This window comes from Thalassophryne amazonica, chromosome 14 (genome assembly GCF_902500255.1).
Source record: "Thalassophryne amazonica chromosome 14, fThaAma1.1, whole genome shotgun sequence".
In the NCBI taxonomy this organism is placed as follows: Eukaryota; Metazoa; Chordata; class Actinopteri; order Batrachoidiformes; family Batrachoididae; genus Thalassophryne; species Thalassophryne amazonica.
The window spans coordinates 22,221,364-22,248,050 of record NC_047116.1 but is presented as its reverse complement, the minus strand read 5'-3'; the positions used below and the strand labels follow the sequence as shown (position 1 = coordinate 22,248,050).

At 40.7% G+C, this 26,687-nt stretch overlaps 1 protein-coding gene across 2 annotated transcripts; it reads left to right on the top strand.

The window, feature by feature from the left end:
- The first annotated feature begins 4,004 nt into the window (after positions 1-4,004).
- On the top strand, positions 4,005-25,896 carry si:dkey-229b18.3. 2 transcript variants are annotated; one of them, XM_034185965.1, is made up of 7 exons: positions 4,005-4,597; positions 14,731-14,804; positions 14,902-15,130; positions 19,517-21,498; positions 22,586-22,798; positions 24,749-24,877; positions 24,982-25,896. In XM_034185965.1, exons 1-6 carry the CDS (start codon positions 4,264-4,266, stop codon positions 24,851-24,853), a joined length of 2,937 nt encoding a protein of 978 aa, XP_034041856.1. In that variant the 5' UTR covers positions 4,005-4,263; the 3' UTR covers positions 24,854-24,877; positions 24,982-25,896. The 2 variants fall into 2 exon arrangements, with proteins under 2 accessions (XP_034041856.1, XP_034041855.1); XM_034185964.1 differs by having other exon boundaries at positions 22,583-22,798.
- The last annotated feature ends 791 nt before the right edge of the window (positions 25,897-26,687 follow it).

Genomic DNA, 26,687 nt, shown 5'->3' with positions numbered 1-26,687 from the left:
TTCATGGTAATGTGTCATTCACGTCATCAGGAGAGTCGTCAAGGGAGCCATCAGGAGAAGCTTCCGTCCTATCATTAGGAGGGTGCTAACTAGAGCACAATAGGTGCTAATTAGAGCTATTGTTTAGTCACTAGCCTATAGCAGTCGGCCTCTCGGTAGGAGGGGTCTGGTTAGGTTTAAAAAAACTCCAGCTTGTGTTGGCTTCTGTATTTTCTTCTCTACAAGAGTCAAGACAGAAGTCAGACTACCAGAGCAAGAATTTTAGCTGAGGAAGTTTCTGTGAATTGAAGCGAAACGTCCTCGCATCAAGCAACCCAGTCCAGTCGAAGATTCAAGCTTCTCTACTATGGAAACCACCTGGACAACTGAGAGCCTACACAGAAACATTATTTTTTGAGTGGAAATATTCCTGACACGCTGATGAATGTCAGCTGCGTCTGACGTGTATTTTCTGGTGGATGAACTGAGATAGCCCCAGTTTAACATCCTTACTGAGATCTCCCAGCTGGACATGGCCCAGCACATAGAGGCTGCTCTTCTTGATGTCGCTGATGAAGGTGATGAGGCCAACACTGCTGCGAGGGTTAGAAACCATCAGTAGGATCTGCGGCCTCCAGAACTTGACATGATCCTTTCTAACATTCAGCATCAGCATATACAGTAGTGTTCAGAATAATAGTAGTGCTATGTGACTAAAAAGATTAATCCAGGTTTTTAGTATATTTCTTATTGTTACATGGGAAACAAGGTACCAGTAGATTCAGTAGATTCTCACAAATCCAACAAGACCAAGCATTCATGATATGCACACGCTTAAGGCTATGAAATTGGGCTATTAGTAAAAAAAAAAAAGTAGAAAAGGGGGTGTTCACAATAACAGTAGTGTGGCATTCAGTCAGTGAGTTTGTCAATTTTGTGGAACAAATAGGTGTGAATCAGGTGTCTCCTATTTAAGGATGAAGCCAGCACCTGTTGAACATGCTTTTCTCTTTGAAAGCCTGAGGTAAATGGGATGTTCAAGACATTGTTCAGAAGAACAGCGTAGTTTGATTAAAAAGTTGATTGGAGAGGAGAAAACTTATACGCAGGTGCAAAAAATTATAGGCTGTTCATCTACAATGATCTCCAATGCTTCAAAATGGACAAAAAAAAAACAAAAAACAGACAAGTGGAAGAAAACAGAAAACAACCATCAAAATGGATAGAAGAATAACCAGAATGGCAAAGGCTCACCCATTGATCAGCTCCAGGATGATCAGAGACAGTCTGGAGTTACCTGTAAGTGCTGTGACAGTTAGAAGACGCCTGTGTGAAGCTAATTTATTTGCAAGAATCCCCCACAAGGTCCCTCTGTTAAATAAAAGATGTGCAGAAGAGGTTACAATTGGCCAAAGAACACATCAACTGGCCTAAAGAGAAATGGAGGAATATTTTGTGGACTGATGAGAGTAAAATTGTTCTTTTTGGGTCCAAGGGCCGCAGACAGTTTATGAGACGACCCCCAAACTCTGAATTCAAGCCACAGTTCACAGTGAAGACAGTGAAGCATAATGGTGCAAGCATCATGATATGGGCATGTTTCTCCTATGGTATTTGGCCTAAATATCGCATACCAGGTATCATGGATCAGTTTGGATATGTCAAAAATACTTGAAGAGGTCATGTTGCCTTATGCTGAAGAGGACATGCCCTTGAAATGGGTGTTTCAACAAGACAATGACCACAAGCACACTAGTAAATGAGCAAAATCTTGGTTCCAAACCAACAAAATTAATGCCTCGCAGATGTGAAGAAATCATAAAAAACTGGTTATACAACTAAATACTAGTTTAGTGATTCACAGGATTGCTAAAAAAGCAGTTTGAACATAATAGTTTTGAGTTTGTAGTGTCAACAGCAGATGCTACTATTATTGTGAACACCCCATTTTCTACTTTTTTTTTTTTTTACTAATAGCCCAATTTCATAGTCTTAAGAGTGTGCATATCATGAATGCTCTACCATATCATGAATGCTTGGGCTTGTTGGATTTGTATGAATCTACTGGTACCTTGTTTCCCATGTAACAATAAGAAATATACTCAAAACCTGGATTAATCTTTTTAGTCACATAGCACTACTATTATTCTGAACACTACACTTGCTCATCTGCTGGATAGGTCATGGCTTCTGTCTTCTGGGATGCTGACAGCATCATAATGGTAGACTAGCAACAGAAGGAACAGATCATCTTTGGGGCCTATTATGCTTCCCTTTTGCAACAGCTGTGGGAGAAAAAGTGGAAGCGGTGTGGAATGCTCCAACTAGGTGTTGTGGTTCACCAGCACGACATTCCGGTCCACACGTCGGTCATCGCAATGGTTGACATTCAAGAATGTGTTCTTCAAACTTGTTCCGCGCCCACCTTATTCCCCTGATTTGGCTCCTTCGGACTTCCATCTATTTCAAGACATGAAGAGGTTTTTTTGGTGGAGCTATAATACTGATAATGATATCATATGTATAGTGGATGACTTCCTTGAGCTCCATGATAAGACCTTCTGTGAGAACGGTATTAAGGTATTGCAGCAACATGGAAAAAGTGTATGGACTTTCATGGGGATTATGTTGGAAAAATAAAACATTACATTAATTCAGTTGTGGTTTCTTATTGGTTGGATTCAAAAATTTTCAATCACCTCTCATACTTTATGAATCTCCTTAACTGCCATATTCTTACCTGATGCAATTATCCATGACAACTGTCATTTTAGACTCATTGTTATGGATACCACCATTACTTTCAGTATCAAAACTGGATTTGGTTGACTTTTAATTTAAAACCAAAGAAAAATGATTCGGTTTTGCTAAATGGAGAGACAATTTATTGTCAATCAACCACCCGATTATTCATCAGTAACATTTACATCTTGCACAGACACGTGTAAAGCAGAATCATCTGCATAGAATCAAAGATTGCATTTCACAGCTGCTTCCATTAATGTACAAACCACATTTGATGTCATGGGACATATTTAAAAATAAGCTTAAATCCTTTGGTAGAGACCTTAACCTGTACCGGGCCATATCTGGCCCCTGTTTGACACCATATTAATTAACACTCAGTTTGCTGAGAATTTTTTTCCCTACTCATCTATGAAAATTCCCTAAATAAAATATTATCTAATAAATAAATACAATGACTGAATTTCGTAGTTGTGTTGCCAATTAAATTTCAGGCTGAGAAATATCACGTAGCATTTCAGGTCACTTGTATCCCTCTAGGCAACAATGGCGGTTAAGATATATGGTTATTATTTTGAATATTTCTTAGTGACTGAATATGAGTAAAATAAATGCTGGAACAGATTAGAACACACGGGGTGGATCTTTAACTTGTACAGCAAGTCAGTAAATTAGGCATCGCGTGCGAGCACCAACCTTATGTTCGAAGAAGGTGAAAGCAAGCGGATTGACAGCCATTCCAACCAATCAGATTTCCGCGTGGCGGAGGCTCTTTAAAGCTTCTGCTAATGGTCTTTGTGTGAAGGCGGGGAGGACGCGCCGCTGTTTGGCTGCTGATTAGCAACAAACAAGGTTACGAGTTTAAAAAAGACCGGATTTTTACGATGATATGACGGGATTTGCGTCAACCACAGCGGTATGAAGTGTGTCATGTGCTCGGTAGGAGCTCGTTGGCCCGCTTTGGACGGCATCTGGAGTGATTTTTTTGGCCAATACTTGGCGCTGGTGGCGGAGCTAAAGCTCGCTTTTCGGTGGCTCGAGCGGCGATGCTGCCGAGTTGCTAGCTGCGTCATCATGTTGCTTCCGACTCGAGTTGGCGGAAATAGATCTCAAGTTACGCCGGAGGTGAAGCCGCCTGCCGTCGTTTGGCTCCGGAGGCCGCTGCCGACCCCTGAAGCCACCCCGAAGGAGGGCTGAGAGGAGGCCGGGGGAGGCTGGCGCCCAAACCCCGCCGCTCCTGAATTTATATCTCCACTCGGACGGACGCGGAGTAATAATTTTTAAGTAGTAGCAGAAGATTGTTGCCCAACTCTGGTGATTATTTCGAAGATGTTGCGTGATGATGACCCGTGTGACGGCTCGGTGAGGAGGTGTTGCCGTTAAATGGGGATATTGTTGGTGTAATTTAAGCGGCTAGTTTGTCATCGTCTCCACGTGGACTTTCTGTCGGGACTAACTTTTGCTAGAGAGGCGATTTGTCAAAGTGAAACTCGCCTTATTTTAGAAAACTGAACGCTTTCCGTTCTGATCCGTTTTCCAATGGCTCACAGCAACGCCCCTTACGGCAGCACAGACACGTTTTGCTCGTCCAGACTTTGGTCGGACCTCGGACCGGCAGAGAGGTCTGCAGACAGGAGGAGATTTGGGGATTCGGTCGGGCACTCCAAAGGGTGTGGAACTGCCAACTTTGAGGTGATAGACGGGGTGTTGTACCGCAAAAAGCTGGAGAAAGGTTTCGTAAACTACAGGGAGGTTTTGGATGAAGATCGGAGATGTGACGCAATCTCCACCTTCCACCGGAGGCGACCCGGCCAGCGCCACCTGTCCCTGGAGGAGACCTACAAATGTGTGGCTGAGAACTACTGGTGGGAAGGTAAGATCCTCACTTCTTCACAGGACACAGCAAACAGGATCGAAGGTGGGTGTTCGGGATTCAAGAAGCACGCAAAAAATTCAAGTTGCTGTCAGATTGTACGTATTTAACCATAGGTGTGCTTTGATCCAGAGTTGGTGGACAAAAACGTATTTTTGGACATGAACTGTTCCCCAGGGCTGGACTTTAGAATGGAATTTGATGCTGAAATTAGAGAGGACCCCGGTAGTGGGGCAGATATATGTAAAATTTAACTGATTGTGCGTTTTATGCTAAAGCCCCCACCCCTTTTTTTTTAATTCAATGCAGTTGTGGTTGGAATGGATTCAGCTTGTAGCATTTAATCAACATCGGCAAGATGTGCCGTTTACCATAAAGCACACAATATTTTACATAAATCTGCCCTGCTATGGAGAATTGACCAAGGTATGCTGCTGCTGCTGCTGGTGGTGGTGTGTTTTTAAATACAAGGAAAGGAGAACCAATTCCTAACTTCTCAGCACATTGGAATCATACGCTTCAAATTCCTCTTACCAATGCCAGTGTACCATCATGTTTTTCCAGAGGAGTCAGAGTTACAAAATTTAATGTAGCTATGTCAGACATGACCTCAAAGTCTGCCTGTAACAACAGATAACACAGATGTGATTTTTTTTTTTTTAAACATAGACTCAGGCCGATAAGCAGAATTGATCATGAAAATCATCAGTTTTCGCAGGTTAAGCATTTTGCTATGCAATATCCAGCACATAGGTACTTCAGTGTTTACCCCAGGAACAGCAAAGGAAAAAAAAAAAAAACGGCCAAGGGGACGCCCACATATCAGTGGATAATAGTGAAGTCACCCCTCTGCAAACTTGCCTCAGGTGAAGTCACCCCACTGTGTTTTGAGTAAAGTCACCCTACTCCAGTAATGCAATATTTCAGTTATATGTTGATGTAATACATTATTTATACACACCAGTGACATAATGCACCGTTCAAGTTTTGTTCGTGAGATGATGTTAAGGTAGGGAAATGTAATTGTCAGGTAAAAAGCCCATTGACTGGAGAAGCAGGGAGCACTGCCCAGTTCTATACATCACACTGGCAGGTCCCTAATTTTAAACTAGTCATTCTTAATTATTTAGAAAAAAAAAAGCATGGATAGCTAGGCCCAAACGGTTATTTGAAACTTTTGAAAGATGGAAACATTATGCAATCAGGAGTGTCAGTGTTACCCAAACTGTGAAGAATAAACACGCACTGTTAAAACTATAGGAGGACCTGTGAAGGATAGCAGTTAGGCTACCCTGAACATTCCCTCCATTGTTAAAACACTGTGCAAACGAGCTCTCAAACTAAGCTTATAAATTTTAATATGCAACGGTGACTTCACCTGGGGCGAGTTCACAGTGGGGTGACTTCACTCTCTACCCATATCGTGTACCTGTAGCACATAGAAGGCTACTTTGTAGAGATGAGGTGGTCACAGGTCAAAATGAGTGTTTTCGTTCTTTTGGCTCAAATAAAATTTAAGGTCTCTGAGTAATTTAATTGCTTATGCCTGTAAACATGGAGGGGAACCCAGAATTGTTTACTCCGAAGTCTCGTTTGATCTCAGGAGGTTTTGCGACATTTCCTGTCTGACCTGGGAATGTTAGTGAGTGAAATCTGTTCGTGTGTGTTGTGTTGTCTTTACCATGTGCCTGCACACCACACACACTGTACGACCAAAACTGTTGTATCTATGATTTTTTTTTTTTTTTTTTTGATCGGCATGTGTTTGGTCTCTTGGATATCGAAAACCTACAGACAGTTTTAAAATCTTGCCGTGTGACCCAGGCATTACACAGGTACAGGAGTAGTTATCTCATTGGATCTGAGGTTAAAGCAGGTGCTTCTGGTCATGTTGGGGTGAAAAGAAATTCACGTACCAACATCAGTTGTTGTTGTGATCAGAGTAGTGAGTTTAGTTGTTTTTGTCTAATCAGTGCTTCACTGTCTATTACTTTAGAAGCTATAGAAACTTGATTCTTGCAAAATTAAAGAGATTTAATATAATATTAATGGCAGCCTGCACAGACAGAATGTTGTGCACTATACATGTTATTTGTTAATGTTTGGGCAGTACACTGGTTATGCCATGTATCAAACAGTCTGTGCTACAGGCCAGTCTTCTTTTGAGTTTTGAAAGGGGACATTTCGGAGTGTTGTTGGACTGAATGAAGATACTGATTTTTGTCCTCAAGATAATATGAACTGTACAGGAGTTAAAATGGCACTGGATAAACATCACTGGCAGTAGACACTGATTGGCTAAACCTGAAGTTGCTCATGAAACCAGTAATTGCAGCCACAAAAGAATTCGTAAAGGACATCTCGCAAAGAAATCATAACAACTTAGATTTAGGCCGTTGGTCACCAACGGCCTAAACCATCCAATGATACACTGGGATTATTTTGTGCACTTCCGTGACCGGTCTCAAAGTATACGGCATTCACAACAAACAGCTACGGAGACTGCCGAAAACAAAGTACTCGTGGGTGCTCATTTTTCCGACAGCGTTTATGTAGCTTTGAGGAAATGTCCCAGCGCGTTGCTAAATAGAATGTAGCTGCTAACTTTGAGAACGGAGCTGCAGGTTAATTGCAGAGTTTGCATATGTGTGATGTCATGTTGTGATAACTGCTAATTTTGATGCAGTCACGGTAAAAGCAGCAGTCGCTCTCTACTGTGAGAAGACTTATTGTGTGTGTGCATGTTTATTAGTCATGAACATAGCCTGTCAAAAATGGTCTGCTAGAGGCTAAGCTTTGTGCACGCTTATAAGTGTTGTCGTTGATATAACTGTGAAAAATCTAAGAAACATCTGCGTGATCAGGCAGCCTGAAACACTGGAGAGTCCGGTGTGCATGTACACAGTGGGCGCTATAATGGAGTTAAAGCAATGTGCTCCTCCAGTACAGACAGCAGACTCCACAGACATCGAGATCCAAAATCTGACAGCCTCGGAGTAAAATAAACAAAGCCTACCAGCTCCACTAAGGAGAACAAAATACAAAAGGAAAAAAAAAAACTCAACAGGGCACCCACCCACTTGCAGAATGATTTCCAAGATTAAATATGTAATTCCAAACCATCAATGAAGTCGTCACTCATGGATCACATGCACAATCGCCAGCTGTCCAGGTCCACACCATCAAATAGGTCCCAGCTGGCACAGTCACTGTCAAAGCTTGCCCGTCAAAGCTTGTAAAATCAAGATGTAACTGTTATCTTCCAGTGTACATGCAGTATAAAAACAAGAACAATCAGAGATTTCTGATATTTGCCAATCCGGATCCAGATCCAAAATTTAATAGTCTTCCTCCATACCCTAATGTCTATCTGTGGTGAAAATTTGGTGAGAACCAGAGAAGTAGTTTTGATGTAATCCTTCAAAGACTGTATAAAGTGAAACATGATCCAGAATCTCGATCCGGATCCAGATCACCTCCAAAACTGAATGGAGTCTTCCATGGCCTAATATGTATCTGTTAAAAATTTCATTGAAATCCGTGCAGTAGTTTTGACGTAATCCTGCTAACAGACAGACAAATAAACACAGGTGATTTTATTACATCCTTGGCAGTTGTAATAATTATTCATTTTGACCCTCAAGCTTTTCGCTCTTTGTGAAATAATATTTCGTATGCACAGTAAAACAACTGTAACCATCCAAAATAAAACTTGAGAAATGTGTTGAAATTTCCTTGCTGTGTTACCAAAAAAAAAAAAAATCACAGGAAATTTTGGAAGACCTTCAATGAAATTAAAATATTAACTTTCACAGGGGGCTAATAATTTTGTCCCCATCTGTATCTGCTGTTAGTATAGGCCTAAACAGTGTACATTATATATGTTATACAAAATTAATTACTTGTGATTTCTCATCATTTTGTATTTCCCACACTATCATTGCCAGCAGCTATGGCTGCAAATGGTATGGCAGTATTTCAGCAGACCCTGCTGTAGCTCTAACGTCATCATCATCAAATTCGCTACCACATGTCAGGGCAACATTCCTGAACATATCTGATAAATCTGAGCCATCACTTTAAAATGAAAGCTCAGAAGCTTCATTATCAGACGTAACAGCATTCGTTTCACTCTTTGTCTGCCATCATAATGTTTCTGTGTTTGCTAAAATGTATGTCACATACCAAGAAATGCAGAGTAAGATGTTTTCCGGAAATGCACCTGCTGATTCGCCGAGCGAGAGGGATAATTAGCAATAAAATACATTAGCGACACTAATTCTTACTGCATGTGCGTGAATAGATTTACAATCATTAATACTTTCATGTTGTGTTGCTAACTGGGACATAAAATAATATGCAACATGTCCTTTAAGTTGACTTGTTCTATAGCCTGGTATTTTATATTTATTGTTGAATTGATGAGGAAAAGCACTTGTCAAGTGTATATCATAATTGATTAATTGAATATCAGTTTGTTTATTCATTTTCTGCATCCTCACGAGATGCCCAAACCACCTCAGCTGGCTCTTTTCCATTTGAAGTACAGCTGCTGCTCCTGGATATTTGAGATTTTCACCCTGTCCCTGAGTGTAAAACCACATACCCACAGAGGAACCTTTATTCTGCTGCTTGTATCTGCAGCCTTGTTCTTTCAGTCACTACCCAAAGCTCATGGCCATCAGGGCTGCATGATATTAGAAAAATGTTCTTTTGAAAATTGATTTTCTTTTTTGGTATTTGTTGTTATGAGTGTGTGTGTGTGTGTATGTATGTGTATGTATGTATATACAACCCCTGGCAAAAATTATGGAATCACCGGCCTCGGAGGATGTTCATTCAGTTGTTTAATTTTGTAGAAAAAAAGCAGATCACAGACATGACACAAAACTAAAGTCATTTCAAATGGCAACTTTCTGGCTTTAAGAAACACTATAAGAAATCAGGAAAAAAAATTGTGGCAGTCTGTAACGGTTACTTTTTTAGACCAAGCAGAGGGGAAAAAAATATGGAATCATGAAAAACAAAAGAACGCTCCAACACATCACTAGTATTTTGTTGCACCACCTCTGGCTTTTATAACAGCTTGCAGTCTCTGAGGCATGGACTTAATGAGTGACAAACAGTACTCTTCATCAATCTGGCTCCAACTTTCTCTGATTGCTGTTGCCAGATCAGCTTTGCAGGTTGGAGCCTTGTCATGGACCATTTTCTTCAACTTCCATCAAAGATTTTCAATTGGATTAAGATCCGGACTATTTGCAGGCCATGACATTGACCCTATGTGTCTTTTTGCAAGGAATGTTTTCACAGTTTTTGCTCTATGGCAAGATGCATTATCATCTTGAAAAATGATTTCATCATCCCCAAACATCCTTTCAATTGATGGGATAAGAAAAGTGTCCAAAATATCAACGTAAACTTGTGCATTTATTGATGATGTAATGACAGCCATCTCCCCAGTGCCTTTACCTGACATGCAGCCCCATATCATCAAAGACTGTGGAAATTTACATGTTCTCTTCAGGCAGTCATCTTTATAAATCTCATTGGAACGGCACCAAACAAAAGTTCCAGCATCATCATCTTGCCCAATGCAGATTCAAGATTCATCACTGAATATGACTTTCATCCAGTCATCCACAGTCTACGATTGCTTTTCCTTAGCCCATTGTAACCTTGTTTTTTTCTGTTTGTGTTAATGATGGCTTTCGTTTAGCTTTTCTGTATGTAAATCCAATTTCCTTTAGGCGGTTTCTTACAGTTCGGTCACAGACGTTGACTCCAGGTTCCTCCCATTCATTCCTCATTTGTTTTGTTGTGCATTTTCGATTTTTGAGACATATTGCTTTAAGTTTTCTGTCTTGACGCTTTGATGTCTTCCTTGGTCTACCAGTATGTTTGCCTTTAACAACCTTCCCATGTTGTTTGTATTTGGTCCAGAGTTTAGACACAGCTGACTGTGAACAACCAACATCTTTTGCAACATTGTGTGATGATTTACCCTCTTAAGAGTTTGATAATTCTCTCCTTTGTTTCAATTGACATCTCTCGTGTTGGAGCCATGATTCATGTCGGTCCACTTGGTGCAACAGCTCTCCAAGGTGTGATCACTCCTTTTTTAGATGCAGACTAACAAGCAGATCTGATTTGATGCAGGTGTTAGTTTTGGGGATGAAAATTTACAGGGTGATTCCATAATTTATTCCTCAGAATTGAGTGATTCCATTTTTTTTTCCCTCTGCTTGGTCTAAAAAAGTAACCGTTACTGACTGCCACGATTTTTTTTCCATGATTTCTTATAGTGTTTCTTAAAGCCAGAAAGTTGCCATTTGAAATGACTTTAGTTTTGTGTCATGTCTGTGAACTGCTTTTTTTCTACAAAATTAAACAACTGAATGAACATCCTCCGAGGCCGGTGATTCCATAATTTTTGCCAGGGGTTGTATGTGTATATGTATGTATATATGTATACGTATACATCCATCCATATACATATATGTATATGGATGGATTTCGGTGAAGATTCTGTCGGCTCACCGAGCGGCCATCGACAGGCTGGAACGACCAGATCATTTCTAAACTGAACGCTGTGTTGATTCGGGACATCGTGTGACTACCACAGAAATGGCAAGAGAGCTGGACATAGCACTTTTGTGGCACATTCCACTGTTACAGGAGATTTTGTAATGAAAGACGTGCAGAGGATTTCGCGCGTCGGCACGGAGCCGCTCATTGCGCGCAACAAAAAAAACACCTCTGTGTTGGAAACCATTCAGAAGATTCAGATGGCTTTTGATGGCTTTTCAGTCGAGTGAGTATCTGAGAAATTGATTAACAGCTGGGCATGTTCCAACTTGTCCTGTGAGACTTCCAACACGGAGGTGTTGTTTGTCCAGCGGCTGTGAGCAGCTGCGTCCCGATGCGCGAATCCGTCCGCACATTTTTCATTACAAAATCTCCTTTAACAGTGGAATGTGCTGATCCCGACCTCTTCTGAAACTTCTCTGCTAGTCACACGATGTCCTGCATCAACAGAGCCTTAAATTTGGAAGTGATCTGCTCATTCTAGCCTGTCGATGGCCGCTCAGGGCGCGGTGCGCCCTCCGCCGCCGTGGGCCATTTTTAATCCAGTTTTAATGGTCCTTAATCCGTGTGATACCGACAGAATCTTCACTGAAATCCATCTGAATCTTTCGAATGGTTTCCAACTGGCTGTCTCTAACAGTTTCTGAAAAAAAATTCATGGAGCAAAGCGGCAGCCTCTCAGCCATTTCACTGACAATAAAAATCTGACGAGGGGGGTGGACCAATGCTCACTCAAAGCCTGCCCACAGGCGAATGATGCAACCGACAGGCGTGAAAAAACTCACGCATGCGCACGAAGGTTCAAGCTTGTCTGATGCAAGCGCACATGATTCAAATCCATATAGTTTTTGAAAAAAATAAAAAGGTCGGATACTTTTCTAACAGACCTCGTATATCAAGTTGTCAGCGCAAAATGACAAAATTGTCCAGTGTGCATGTTTCAGATTTAGACGTCATATTTTCCTAGAGGTCCCAGCAATTTCCTCAATTACTCGTCTGGGCAACAGTTGTAATAATGTACACAACTGCCGTTGCTCAACAAGCTGCCAGTTCTGGCTCTTTGTTACAGTCTGACCCAGTTGTACAGGTGCTGGTCATATAATTAGAATATCATGAAAAAGTTGACTTATTTCAGTAATTCTATTCAAAAAGTGAAACTTGTATATTCTATTCATTCATTACACACAGACTGATATATTTCAGATGTTTATTTCTTTTAATTTTGATGATTATAACTGACAACTAATGAAAACTCCAAATTCAGTATCTCAAAAAAATTGAATATTGTAAAAAGGTTCAATATTGAAGACACCTGGTGGCACACTCTAATCAGCTAATTAACTCAAAACATCTGCAAAGGCCATTAACTGGTCTCTCAGTCTACTTCTGTAGGCTACACAATCATGGGGAAAACTGCTGACTTGATGTCTTGCCTGGGCTAAAGACATAAAGGACTGGACTGCTGCTGAGTGGTCCAAAGTTATGTTCTCTGATGAAAGTAAATTTTGTATTTCCTTTGGAAATCAAGGTCCCAGAGTCTGGAGGAAGAAAGAGGCACAGAATCCATGTTGCTTGAGGTCCAGTGTAAAGTTTCCACAGTCAGTGATGGTTTGGGGCCATGTCATCTGCTGGTGTTGGTCCACTGTGTTTTCTGAGGTCCAAGGTCAACGCAGCCGTCTACCAGGAAGTTGTAGAGCACTTCATGCTTCCTGCTGCTGACCAACTTTATGGAGATGCAGATTTCATTTTCCAACAGGACTTGGCACCTGCACATAGTGCCAAAGCTACCAGTACCTGGTTTAATCATCATGGTATCCCTGTTCTTAATTGGCCAAAAACTTGCCTGACCTTAACCCCATAGAAAATATATGGGGTATATTAAAGAGGAAGATGCGACACGCCAGACCCAACAATGCAGAAGAGCTGAATGCCACTATCAGAGCAATCTGGGCGCTCATACCACCTGAGCAGTTCCACAGACTGATTGACTCCATGCCGTGCCGCATTGCTGCAGTAACTCAGGCAAAAGGAGCCCCAAGTACATATTGAGTGCTGTACATGCTCATACTTTTCAGTTGGCCAGCATTTCTAGAAATCCTTTTTTTTTTTTTTTTTTGTATTGGTCATAAGTAATATTCTAATTTTCTGTGATGCTGAATTTGGGATTTTCATTAGTTGTCAGTTATAATCATCAAAATTAAAAGAAATAAACATTTGAAATATATTGGTCTGTGTGTAATGAATTAATATAATATACAAGTTTCACTCTTTGAATGGAATTACTGAAATAAATCAACTTTTTCATGATATTCTAATTATATGACCAGCACCTGTATTTTTGGGTACTGCTTTCAAAAATTTGTGGGATGGGGTTTGGACTACCAGTGTGTGATCCACACTGCCTGTGTTATTTTGTGTAAGGATAAGCTAACAAGCGCTGGGATTGTCTGGGGAGATAACCTGTAGTAGGTTGACTTCCTGTCCAGAGGAAGTTGTAGGCACTCATCCACTTGGTGTCCCCCCCGCACTCCCCACCCAAAAAACAAAAACTACAAACCACACACACAACACACCCACCTCACCCCTACCCCTGGCTCAGTCGGAACAGCTACAGAACTCCATAAAGAACAGTGGTGAACAGTGACAGATGTAAGTTCAGTCTGGCAACACCTGTAGTTCCTTAAATACGAAATAAAGGTTTTTCTTTATGGAAAAACATCCCAATAGAGCCTCTCATTGTATATTTAATTTTCTCCAGTTTTATAAAAAAAAAAACATGGTTTCTTTTAACCATTGTGAGATAGAGGGACAGTTCGCTGATTTCCAACAAAAAAAAATGGTCCGTCTCGCTAACAAAGATACAAACGCTACACTATCCTTCTGTTTGGGGTTAATGAAACAGAACTATCAGGGATCCCAAATATAGCTACCAGTGGGCATGGATGCAGAGTGATTCCAAGAACTTTTGACATAATACCAAAAAAAAAAATTATGCAGGTTAGGACAAAGGAAGAATATATGACTTAAATGGCAAAGGGAGCTATGACATCTATCACACTTGTCTGTCTGGGAAAATATTTCAGAATCTCTTGATTTAGAAAAAATGAACCCTAAAGCTTTAAATTGGAATATCAGAATGCCTTATCTCAAAAGTGTTACACGTGGTAATGGATTGCTGGATCTGTATTGAGGTCATTGTCTAAATTTTGTGGACTTTTCATCTTTCAACAGCCACATGTTCATTAAAACACATTCTTTAGTTTTGTGTAATACTGCTAGTAAACAAAAGTTCAAACATCCTAAGGAGATAATGAAGGAAAACAGAAACCGAGTTCTGACTTGTCCCCATGTCATCTTATCTGCGTCTGAGGAGAGAACTCATTTTCTCTTTGTGGTCACTTTTGAGTACAGCCACGCACTAATGATTGAATCAACAACAAAACAGCTTTTACACTGACGTCAATGAAGACTCAAATATGGCCCTTGTTTTCTTTTGTTTTACCTGTTGTTTATGGTGTTACCATAATCCATTGTTTTCATCACAGGGATGTACTTCCAGATCAGAGACTTTGTCCTGTGTTGTCAGGAATGCCGGAACCAACATATCAAGAAATCAAATGTAAGTGCTGTTCGTTTTGTGTCTCCCGCCCTGTAAATTGCACAATTTATGTCACACTTCATTGGGATTACTCTGTTCACACATTTCTGTGTCTCAGGAATTGGGCGGCAGAACATGTGTGTCAAAGACTGTGTCGTCACACAGTGCTGATGTATTGAGCAAATTGAGAAGTCAGCGGGAGGCGGGGCTTTTCTGTGACATTACCTTAAGGACCAGCGGGAAATCGTACACGGCCCACAAAGCTGTCCTGGCAGCCGTCAGCGACCACTTCCAGGAAATCTTTACAGAGACGGACTCCAGCAGCAAGCCAGACATCGATCTCACTGGTAAGACCAAAGTCCACTGCCAGAGTCCAAACAGATGCTAAGAAAACATCACAGTGTGGGGTCTCAGTTTTCTTTGAATTTTTATCTCTGAAGTGTCTCCAAATAAGTGTAGAAGTAGTTTATACCCCCACCACCACCACTGGATCATTTCCACAGCAAATGTCATAAGAACCTGTCCATTTCTTCTTGAAATATCATGTATGTTGTGACAGGCAGACAAACAAACATTTCATCTGTCCTTCTCTACTAGTTAGCATAATAGCGTAGAATAAGAGTTATATTTAACAGAAGTTACTAGCTTATCTTTTTAACAGCTATATTTGTTTAGCTAAGTAACGGTGTTCACACAACACAATATTTAAAAGGCATTTCAGTGTTGCCTCAAGATGCCCTCATGCTCAGTTTTCTTTGCTTTCAGAATTCAAGCACTTGAATTTTGGTGTCTCAGCCCAAAACCTTCCTCTTAATCAGCACTACTCTTGTGCTTCACTGAACCCAAACATACTGTTTATTTACTTTCATTTACATACTTTTTTTTGTTGTTTAGATTTGATCAGTTTGACTAGTAATCATTTAAAATAGTTGTGCACGACACCTGTGCACAGCAGCACTTAATCAAATCACTACTTTGTGATTGTCTGACAAGATCAACATGATTACACTTTCAGCCAGCATTTCTTAGTGCTGATCCTCAGGGACCACTGATCTCTCTACGCTCTACTGATACCTGATTGGCTAAGTCTGATGACTACCACCTTCTGAATGTCTGAACACACCTGAGTAGTTAATTTGCTGTGACTACAGCAGGGAGAGATGAACAATGTTCAAGTCGGGGTTCTGTGAGAACCAGGCAGGAGGGTTTGCGAAACAAGGTGCTGCCTCTTCTTTGTTTCAGCATGCACCTACTTACCAAAACACTAATTTAGCCTTAAATGACATACATTACACATGTAATCTTTAAAATGATCTGTATCCTGTAAAAATGTCTATTAATGCCACCTTAAAGATATGCCTGCTCCTGAAATAAAGGTATAAATACTTCTAACAATATGTAAATTGTCACAAATAGATCAGATGACTTAAACAGCTTTTTCACATGGCGCTGATGTCCCATTGTTGTTCATTAGTCCGCAGAGCCATCTTACTTACATGCCGCATGTTCTTGTGAGATTTCATGCATCTACTCCATTATGAAACCTTTATTTAACCATATAAAAACACATAATAGACAAGATAAGCAACAAGACAACAATTAAAATATATAAAATAGAAGCAATTAACAAATGAAACACAGTCTTTCAGTCATAGTAACAATACATTAGTTTAAAAAATGACCGTTTATGATTTAAAACGCAGACAATGTTCAAAAGATTTCCATTGTTGGTTTCATAAAATACAGCGGAAAGTGTTCAGAGAACTTAACCCTGACAATTTCAGTTCAGATTGCAGGACATTCCAAAGAGGCAAGAAAAAGTAAGACTTCTTTCCTGTTTCTGTTGGAACACGGGGTACAAAAAAATACATAATTTGAGCGTAGAGCATAACTGCTTTTGGTTTTCCGAAAAGAAACTGGATCAGTAAGTAGGAACCAACCCAATAAGAGCTTTGTAAACCAGTGTCCAGTGTGTATATCACCTTACATTCCAGGAAGGCATGCCAGCATTGGCATACAACTCACAGTGGGTAAGATGGCTACAACCAATGATGAATCTCAGAGCACATTGATACACCAGAGTCGACTGATTGAAGCACACATATACACAACATCACCATAGTCTATCTGAAGCTTCTGAGCTCCGAGGGAGAAACGTGACTTTTTTCTATAAAAGAAACTGAGCTTCACCCTTAATTTGGAGATCAAATGTATAAGATGAACTTTAAAAGAAAGCTCTGTGACAATAATTAATCTCGAATACTTGTAGCTGTGACTAGCCAGGGGTCGAAATGCATTTTTTTTTTTTTTTTTACCTACTTGCACTGGTGCTAGTAACAAAGTTACTTGCACAACCAAAAGTCAGTCTTATATCAACCTTAAAACTCCTCCTCCTGATGTGTCAGACTCTTCCTCTCTGGGGAGAATTTGAGTGGAGAGCAGCAGCAGCAGACGTTTTTTTTCATGTGCGCGTGCGAATGAATCGTCCGTGAAGATCATTTTATTTATTAACTACATAGATGTATAATAAAACAAATGGTGACTGGTTTATAACACAATTATGACAGAGTTTGAGGGGAGAGAGAGCGAGGCACTACGGAGCCCTGGAAGTAACATCGCAAAATGTTTTGCATGTGGAGAGAATGTGTGCTCGTTTTATGATATTGTGCGTACCTTTTAAGCATCGTTTGAGTAAAACAAGGGCACAATCTTCTTAAACGTGGCCACAATTTATGAAATGTGCACTCAATATTGTCTTGACACATAAATGTTGGCTATTAGCCAACAAACCAGGAGACAGTGGAATACATTTCCCCATTAGAAATGGATCTGGTCAGGGTATATCATGGTTTGGGCACACAAGGACATACAGATCACGCCAGCTGCCCAGCATGATAATATCTGGAGTTTAAGCACATTAAAAAGGATGCTGAGGGCGAAGCATCTCCCCCTCATGAGTATAACAATTTAACTCATGTTATGGAGTTCATTTTGAACGAAAGGAAAACGTGCATGTTTTAAGTCGAAGGCTCAATTAAAGAAAAACGTGCGCACGAATTATCACGGCCAGGAAAACGTGCATGTTTTAATTTGTGGGCTCAATTAAAGGAAAACGTGCACACAAATTATCATGGCCAGAAAAAATATCACTTTAAGTGACCTCTCCCGGGTTCTGTAAAGGAACCGCAGCGGCAGCCAGTTTTTTTTTACGTGCACGCGCAAACAAATCGTCCGTGAAGATAATTTTATTTACTATACAGATGTATAATAAAGCAAATGGTGACTGGTTTATAACACAATGATGACACAGTTTGAGGGCTGAGAGAGAGAGGAACCGCGGCGGCAGGCAGTTTTTTTTCTTTTCTTTGTTTACATGTATGCACGCGAACACAACAAATAGACCACAGCAACTCGCTCCGTGTGTGAGAGTCATAAAATGCAGGGAAGACAAAGACAACACACTGGAAATTGTTTTTTTTCCTTATTTATTCTTTTATTGGTTCATTCTACTGGTGCTTATAGTTGATAAAACTTGGATAAAGATATTTGCACCAGTGCTAGTGCAGTATAAAATTACATGCACTGCTCAAATAATATGTGGACAAACTAGCATGTACTATTTCGACCTCTGCTAGCTCAAGAGTTTTACCTTGAGCAGTTTTGATTAATGGTATATTCTGAGGAAATGGGTGAATTTGGGGGAAAAAAACATTTAAGATTTTTCAACATTGAAGAATAGTTTCAATTTCTCTAGACGGGTCTGCACGGCATCAAAGGTGGACTTGCAGAAATTCAAGTGCCTGTGTAAATGAGTTTGAACAACAAATAAATTACAGCCTCATCTTCATAAAGATTTTATAGGCATTTGATAGGTTTGCACACTGATCAGTAATGTAAATTGTGAACAAAATGGGTCCTAAAACTGAGCTTTGAGGTACACTTTTGTGACTTTAAGGTGAAACTAATGCCTGCCACCTGATCGCACTGCATCCTACTTTCCAGTGCATACAGGATTGCCAAACATACAGGATAAGCTAACCTCAAACAAGATTCTCTCAGTAAAAATACAAGAAGAAACCATTTTTAAATGCTCCATTGTCACCTCAGATTTTCAAAAGTGTTAAGCAGTGAAAGGTCCCATCACTATCAGTGTTCTCCTCGTACTCCATTTTTTTTCAGAGAGCGAGAAGGAAACACTTGCCGAGGTTGAGAAATGCTGATAAAGGCAACAACGTCCACTTTACAGGGTGACTGGATAAAGTAACATTTTACCAGATGGTAATGGTTTACTTTCCATGTCAGACTGAACAGTCTCGCCAAAGTTTTTAGGTAATTCTACCAACAACCAACAAATAGATATTGGTGAAACACTAAAACACTGTCTGATTAGTGAAGGTAATAACTGTTAATAGAGAAGCAGCAAAAGGTTGTCAACTTCACTGTCTGACAGTTCTAATACCAACTGAACAGAAACGATGCTGTTCATAAATCCATCCAGTTTGACTTTTAAATTGTTCTTGAAAGACATTTTCAGGGGAATTAAACACAAGTATGGTGAATGAAAAACTAAAACAGGATGAGATGTATACATTCATAGAAAATACCTCATACTTGATATTGACATGGTCTCTTCTTTGGGTTTACGTGTGTTCTTCCATAATTATGTTGTCGCTGTCCAATTGATGAATTGGGGTTGTACACACTGAATTAAAAAAATGTATTTTACTTTGCAGGTTTCAGAGAGGAGAGCCTTCTGTCTCTGCTAGATTTCTCCTACTCTTCCACTCTGTCCGTTCATCAGGAGGATTTACCTGAAGTCATCACCATGGCCCGTCACCTTGGTATGTGGCCGGCAGTGGAAGCCTGTTCTGCACTCATGAAGGAGCAAGAACGGCAGTCACAGCTGTCTACCAGGATGGAAAGTTCAAGTCGTGATCTTCACCATCAACAGAGGGAAGGCAAAAGAAAGAGGACGTTGGAGGATAAAGCACACAACAGTTTCAGTCTAATGCTAGATACTTCTGATCCACCGTTAAAACAAAGTCCAAGGCATAGTTTGCGTAACACGCTGACACCCCAAGGCCATAATGGGCTTCCTGTGAGTCCCTCACACAGGATGAAGCTCATGGATTTCAAATCTCCCTCCTCCAAGAAAGCTACCATCTCCCAAAATTCTGTGGCATCCCCACGCTCACAGAATTACCCACCTTTAATGCCATCAAATACCCGGCTTCTTCGCTCCACTCCTGGGGCTTCACAGGAAGTTCAGAGGTTGCTGCCCATGCCGGAGACCCCTCGTCGAAAGAGAGACACTCACACCGTCACCCGGCTTTCACGCAGCGTTCGATCAAGGCCTGGAGCTGTGTGTAGCCCTAACAGGGTGAAGCAAGAAGTCAATCAGGTTGGAGAGGATGAAGAGGATTATGCCCGAGCACAGGAGAAGTACAAGTTGATGAATGTCCTGGGGCTACAGCGGACTGCTCTGCTCCCCAGACCAGAAGACCTGATTGGCTGGAGACAGAAGAAACGGCTGAGGAAGTTGAAAGCCAACAACTATTCACTGACAAAGCGACGTAAACCACGCCTCGCTACACCAGGGGTAGCATATGGAGATGTACCACTGGCGCTGCCTCTTTGCAGTCCCGTAACCACTCGCTTCCTCAGCAGGACTGTGAAAGCCAAAACCGCTGGTGCAGGCAGCACGGAGCAGATTACGGCAAAAAGGCGAAGCATCATCCTGCGACACATCCCGCCAAGCGACAGGAGCATGAGAAGTAAGGGAGGGTTACCAGACATACTCCAGCCTCCATCCAGGCTGTCCTTCAGGGGGAAGGACATGAGACGCTCGGTGAGGAAGGGTGATAGTGCTCAAATTCCTGCGCAGCAGCCTCTGCACCGTGGAAGCACCAAAACTCTGAGGAACAAAGTCACAATCAAAGTAGAACCAGCTGATTGCTCGATCTCAGGTCGCCCTTTTCCATCAAGCAGTCAACATGGTCACACACCGCGTAAGCCTCTATCCTCACTGACATCACGGGCCAGAAACAAGGTTGGCGTGGAGAATGTTAGAACACTGCGCTACAACCGCTGCCGGTCAGCAACAAAAAACAAACTCAGACGGTACGCTACAAGGGAGGTGGGGAAAATGAAGTGTAAGACCAGTGTGGAGAGGAAGAAGTCAGGGAGCCAGGGGCCGAAGGCCACAGACGGTAGACTGAGAATTAAGGATCAGGAATCTGGCGAGCTCCAAATATTAGACCACACACCTCCGCCGTCCCTCTACAGCCACCCTTTGTACAAAGCCATTAAAGAAGAGCCTCTAGAACCTCTGCCAGTTGTCGGATCTTTCTCCGATCCTTCATCTCCGGACTTGGGGAAGCGCCAGAGCAAACCCCCCATCAAGTTACTGGACTCTGGCTTTCTGTTTAGCTTCTGTAGACCAACAGGGGGGCCCATGGCAGGCCTGAAGAAAGAGGAGGAGAGTGTGGATATCTGCTTGACCCGCTCTGTATCACAAATGGGGCAGAACTTTGGAGCAGAAGAGTCCCAGCACAGAGCGCTGAGAACCAGAGCGCCAGCCACCCTGTCACCGGTGAAGAGGGAAGAGAAGAGTGCGAGTCAAAGCAAAGTTCAGAGGTCAAGGCCAGAGTCCCAAAATGCCAAGCTTCGCCTAACCAAACCTAAAGTGTCAAGGGTCACACAGCTTACTCCAAAGGTAGATTCATTTCAAGTTTGTGAATGTAGACAGCAACTGTGCAAGTCAGCTTTCTTTGGAGAAACTTTTAGAATCTCAGAAAAGGACAAAGAAGCTCTAAATGTGGAATGTTAGGTTTTTATTGCCTTGATGGTGTCATCATCTTGGCCACCACCTTTCTATATATTAAAAGCCAAGTGGTGCGTGCGTACGTGTGTGTGGCTTCGATCACTGACATACCGGGGAGAGCTGACATTTGCCATTTGGTCTGCTTATGTATTTTGGCTCAAGGATGAACGCTGCTAAAACAGAAACTTGATAGGACTAATATTTTTGGAGAAATTAGGAATGTTAGCTAACAACAGTGAACAATGGACGTTGCTAATTACATTCTGAAATCACGCCATTCCAGCAGGGGGCGATAAATCATCTACATATTAAAAGCGAAGTGGTGTGTGTGTGTGTATAACTTTGATCATGGAGAAACTGGGGGAGAGCTGACATTTGCTGTTTGATATTATGTATTTTGGGTCAGTGATGAGCACCTCAAAAATGGCATGTTGATCGGATTAATATTTTTGGAGAAAGTAACGGCTGTTAGCTAACAGTGGACAATGGATGTTGATAATTACATTTTGTAGGCGCACACCATTCCATTATAGAAACTCTGAATATTTTATTGCCACCCTTGGAAAAATGTCAGCTACCTATTTTATAAACACTAACCAATCTAGAGCCTGTGGATCCCCACGGGGAATGCGCTAGTATCATTTATGTTTGCTTTATGACATCGAATAAAATCCGGTTCCTTGATGCATTTTTATAAACTTTGTAAATGCACAAATTACATGAGTACTTATTCCTTTATTTAACAGATCATTACTTTTACAGCCAGCTGATGTCAGACAAGTGAGGGGATACAAAAAGTTTACATTACTCAAACCCGTTGGAGTTTGTTTTTGTACTTTTGCTTCGTATCATAAAATGACAAGACTATGTAAAAAGGCAAAAGTGGTGAGTCTGAGAATTTTGGTAAACTAGCATGCATTTTCTGTGTAGTGATGCCACAGTCATCTTTTCATGTCCTCTCTTTATCTCCAAACAGCAGAGTAAACTCCTTTCTCCGAGCGGCAGAAGCTGTGTGATGTTTGATTCCGTTCAGCGGGCACGAATAAAACAGCTTCGGGGTCCTCGCAGTCAAGCCCCCAAAGCCCCTAAAGTGGCTCACGCCTGTCTGCAGTGCCAAAGCTCTTTCAGGGACTGTGATGCTCTCATCATGCATCAACTCAGACACGTCGAGGGCAAGCACTGGCCTTGTCTAGTAAGTTGGGTTTGACCTTTAAAAAACAAAACAAAAAAAAAAACAACGTCCACCTGGTACTAATGGTTCTGGGCACCACAGGGTGGATAATCGTCACCTACATCAGTCTTACACATTTTTGTATTTCATTCCTAAAAACATTTGGAATCCATGCTAAAGCTCAGGTGAGTTCATGCATAAATAATCATGTTTCTGTGATGTAGGGTTTCCTTTATCATACAGGGTTCCACATTCAGCTCTGACTGCTGCATTCTGCTGTGTTTTTATATATATATATATATATATATATATATATATATATATATAATCTCTCCCTTGCATAAAATAATAAATTGTGGATACAGAAATGTCTGAACTTGAGTTTTGATGTAATAACAAAAGCATCAGACTTCATACACTGTTTTCAGTGTTTTCCTTTTTTTTTTTTTTTTGATGGAGCGGACGAGTAGATATGTTGGCCATGTCCTTCCCTATATGTCGTGATATAAAAAGTACAAAATTTGCCTTCATCAGGACAAAGTAACAAAAAAATAGAAACACTCATGCAATTGTACTAATTTACTGCTGCCAAGTAAAGTAAGTCCCTTTTGTTTCACTCGGGGTCACCACAGCAGATCAGAGGTGGACCTGCATGTTGATTTCACAAGCTTTATGCCGGGTGCCCTTCCAAGTGCAACTCCACATGACATGGAGAATGGGCAGCAGTGGCCTTGAACTGGGAACTTTTCAGCCTGAAAACAAGCACACTTAACTGCTTGGCCACCACCCATGCCTAATTTACTGCCATGCAGTAAGGTGCATTATTATTTAATAACTATTTTAAGAAAGTGGCTGAAAATGTAATTTCAGTAGTGGTGTAAAGTCCGATCTAGTGAATTTTTCAGATTACTGGTTGTTTAAAAGAAGTTAACTTTGAACCCTGCCGTTGCTGTAAATCTGGCTGGCCTTCAGCGTAAAGCGGGGGCCTGACATATTGCAATTATACACTATGAATAAGTCAGTGGAGCCGTCTGAACAGTTACTTCTCTGTTGCTACAGGTAGCAAAGTGTAATTCAATTTATTCCATCTGTTTACCATATCATCCGGCGTATAAGTCACAGTATGTTTTTTTTAACTAGTTTGGGAGCCCCCGTGAGTGTGTGTATATATATATATATATATATATATATATATATATATATATATATATATATATATATATATATACTGAAAATTCACATTTATTAATAATAGTAATTATAATGACTATTTATGAAGAAGTTTCTCAAGAATCAAAGCACTAAACAAAATAAATTCCGATTTAGAAAAAAAGAAAAAAAATGCCAGTAATAAAAAATACACTACAAAATCCCAAATGAAAGAGCTCATCACACAGAAAAAGATGCAATTTATACTCTGGTGTGACTCATACTCCAGAAAATACAGTAAATAAAACAAACGAGCAAACACACAGGCGACGGTGGTAAGGGAAAAATTCACACTTGCATCTCATCTTCCCAAGTTTCACAATAACAGCATCTTAACTAGAAAAGCAGCAGTGGCACAGCAATGACTTTTGCTGTGAAAGTCACAGCGTCATTGTTTGTTGCGACTTTAGTTTTAACAGTGCTTATATTCTGTTTCTGATGATTGCCAGCAAGGCAGTGTGAGAGTAAAAAGAAAGTAGATGAGCCGCTGTCACGCAGTCAACTAGAGATGGTCAATCCAAAGGATGTTCTGAATGTTAAATACTTTAAAACAGAACATCCAGGCATCGGTATTTCAGGAGCTTCTTACTAGACTCCAAAATGGAACACAAATGGGAAACTTTTGTGATTTAACTTGAACTGCCATATAAAATCAAAGGCTGTTTTATTCCTCAGCCTGTAATGTGTCTCGTATCAAAAATTTGGGTGTTGATGATGTGAAACAGTCTGCATCTCCTGATTTTAACGCTTTGTGTTATTCAGCTTTGCAGTAAGACGTTCTTTCGACTGAGAAATGTACGGAATCACATCCGTACCCACGACTCAAAGTTGTACAAATGCCGGAGCTGCATCATCGCTGCTTCCTGAGGCGGGCGAACAGCAAAACCCGAGGTGAGTAAAAGTGAAGCATGCTTCATGAGTCGTTTGCCTGTTTAACGGAAAGGAAGAGACGACACAATTGCAATTCTTTCTCTCTCTCACTCCCACCCGCCCAGGATGAAGCCTGCTGGTGTCTGACGCCAGGGAACCAGATGGACTGATAAGCATGTGATCGATTAGCAGCTTGTACATAGCAGTGAATCCGTCGCACACAAGCACAACCGTCTGCAGGAAGGCATAAATATTCTGTTTCTAATCACTGCCATGACCAATGATCACTAATGTAATTTAAAATAACCAAATCGGAGTTCCTGTTTGCATTTCCGTAGCTGCAGGGGTGAAACTTGAACATTACACTCAGGGGGTGGGGACTGTGATGCCACGGAATAAAAATAATTTCACATTACGGTTGTGTATAAATTGAAGTGTAAAGTGATTGTTATAACATTATTACTACTTATTATTATTTTTCTATGTATAGAAGAATTTTTTGAGTGCACTTACAGCTTATGTTATAAACCTAAGAGGTGATGAAAGTGAAGGTTGGACTACTTGAAGTGATGGAAGCGCAGGAGGGAATACTTGAAGAAGAGGCTGTTTGGGGCTAAACTCTTACCTGTTTCAGTGGCTCTTTCTCCTCCAGTGTTTTATCCAGCGTGGTTTGTCTTTCTCTGTACCTTCATTTTGTTCTGCTCGAGTCACACAGTGCGTTTCCATTGGGGGGGGCAGTTTGACAGCAGCCGATATGGTGACATCACCACGCATGTGTTTGCAGGCCGTTAAAAAGGAAAAAAGGGGCAAATGTATTTTTTTTTTTTTTAAATGTGAATTTCTCAGTAGTTAAAACACCTCTTGTTATTACAAATATTTTATTAATCTTTTCTCACACTTTAGTCCAAAATGTTTCCCCTCCTACTGAATAAATGCAAAGTGTGCACATAAAGAGATGTTTATGTTTCAGAAAGTGATTTTAAAAGTTATTGTCACTCATCTGTAAAAAGATTGAATAAATTTTTTTGTTCCTCATCCTGTTCATTTCAATTGTTGGTGTAGAGTGGAATGAGAAGGAACTGCTGTTTATTATGCAGTTTGGAGTTGCTACAGATTGACAAATTTTCTTATTGTATGTCAGCATTCCTGTTTTTTAATTATTATTTTATCATTTGATATTTTCCCCAAAATGTCAAATGATAGTTATTACTCAACTTTTTTTTTTTTTTTTTTTTTTTTTAACGATACAATTGCTTTCTGATGCTTGAGGTGACGTCATAAAGGCTGCACAACAGCACAGATGCCTCAGCAGGCATCTTCCTTCACTGGAGAGCAGACGCAAACTGATACAGAAGAACTGGACACAATTCCAAAGGAGGAGTAGAAGGAGAAATGTGAAATCACGGAAGCTTGGAGTGCAGAGTTTGCACCACTTCAGCAGCTGACTGCTGGAAAAGTAGGCACAGATTGAAAAGTTGGAGAAACTGGTGGATGAGCTTCAGCATAAGGTACTAAAAACATTTTGCATTATGCAGTATGCAAATGTAATCCTAAAACAGTTTATCATATCTGTTTGGAAATGCATTTAGAACAGTGTCATTAATATGTTGATTATATAATTTATCATATTCATTGTAATTTCATTGTCTTTAAGGGTCATTAAGGTTTCTTACACCAATAATGAATGATGCTGCTGCACCCTCCCCAAAACCTGATAATGAAAACTAAGTAAATATGTCACACTAGCTCTAAACTTTTAAAAATTCCCTGTGACGTCATACACCATTTTTATTCTTACTACGTTTGCCTTTATCAGCATACACGTCCAGCA

Excerpts from the sequence above, each read along its gene's own strand:
- si:dkey-229b18.3 (XM_034185964.1), top strand. The coding sequence starts at position 4,264 with ATGGCTCACAGCAACGCCCCTTACGGCAGCACAGACACGTTTTGCTCG. Across the intron at positions 4,598-14,730 it reads TGAGAACTACTGGTGGGAAG|GGATGTACTTCCAGATCAGA; the intron begins GTAAGATCCTCA and ends TTTTCATCACAG. Across the intron at positions 21,499-22,582 it reads TCACACAGCTTACTCCAAAG|CAGAGTAAACTCCTTTCTCC; the intron begins GTAGATTCATTT and ends ATCTCCAAACAG.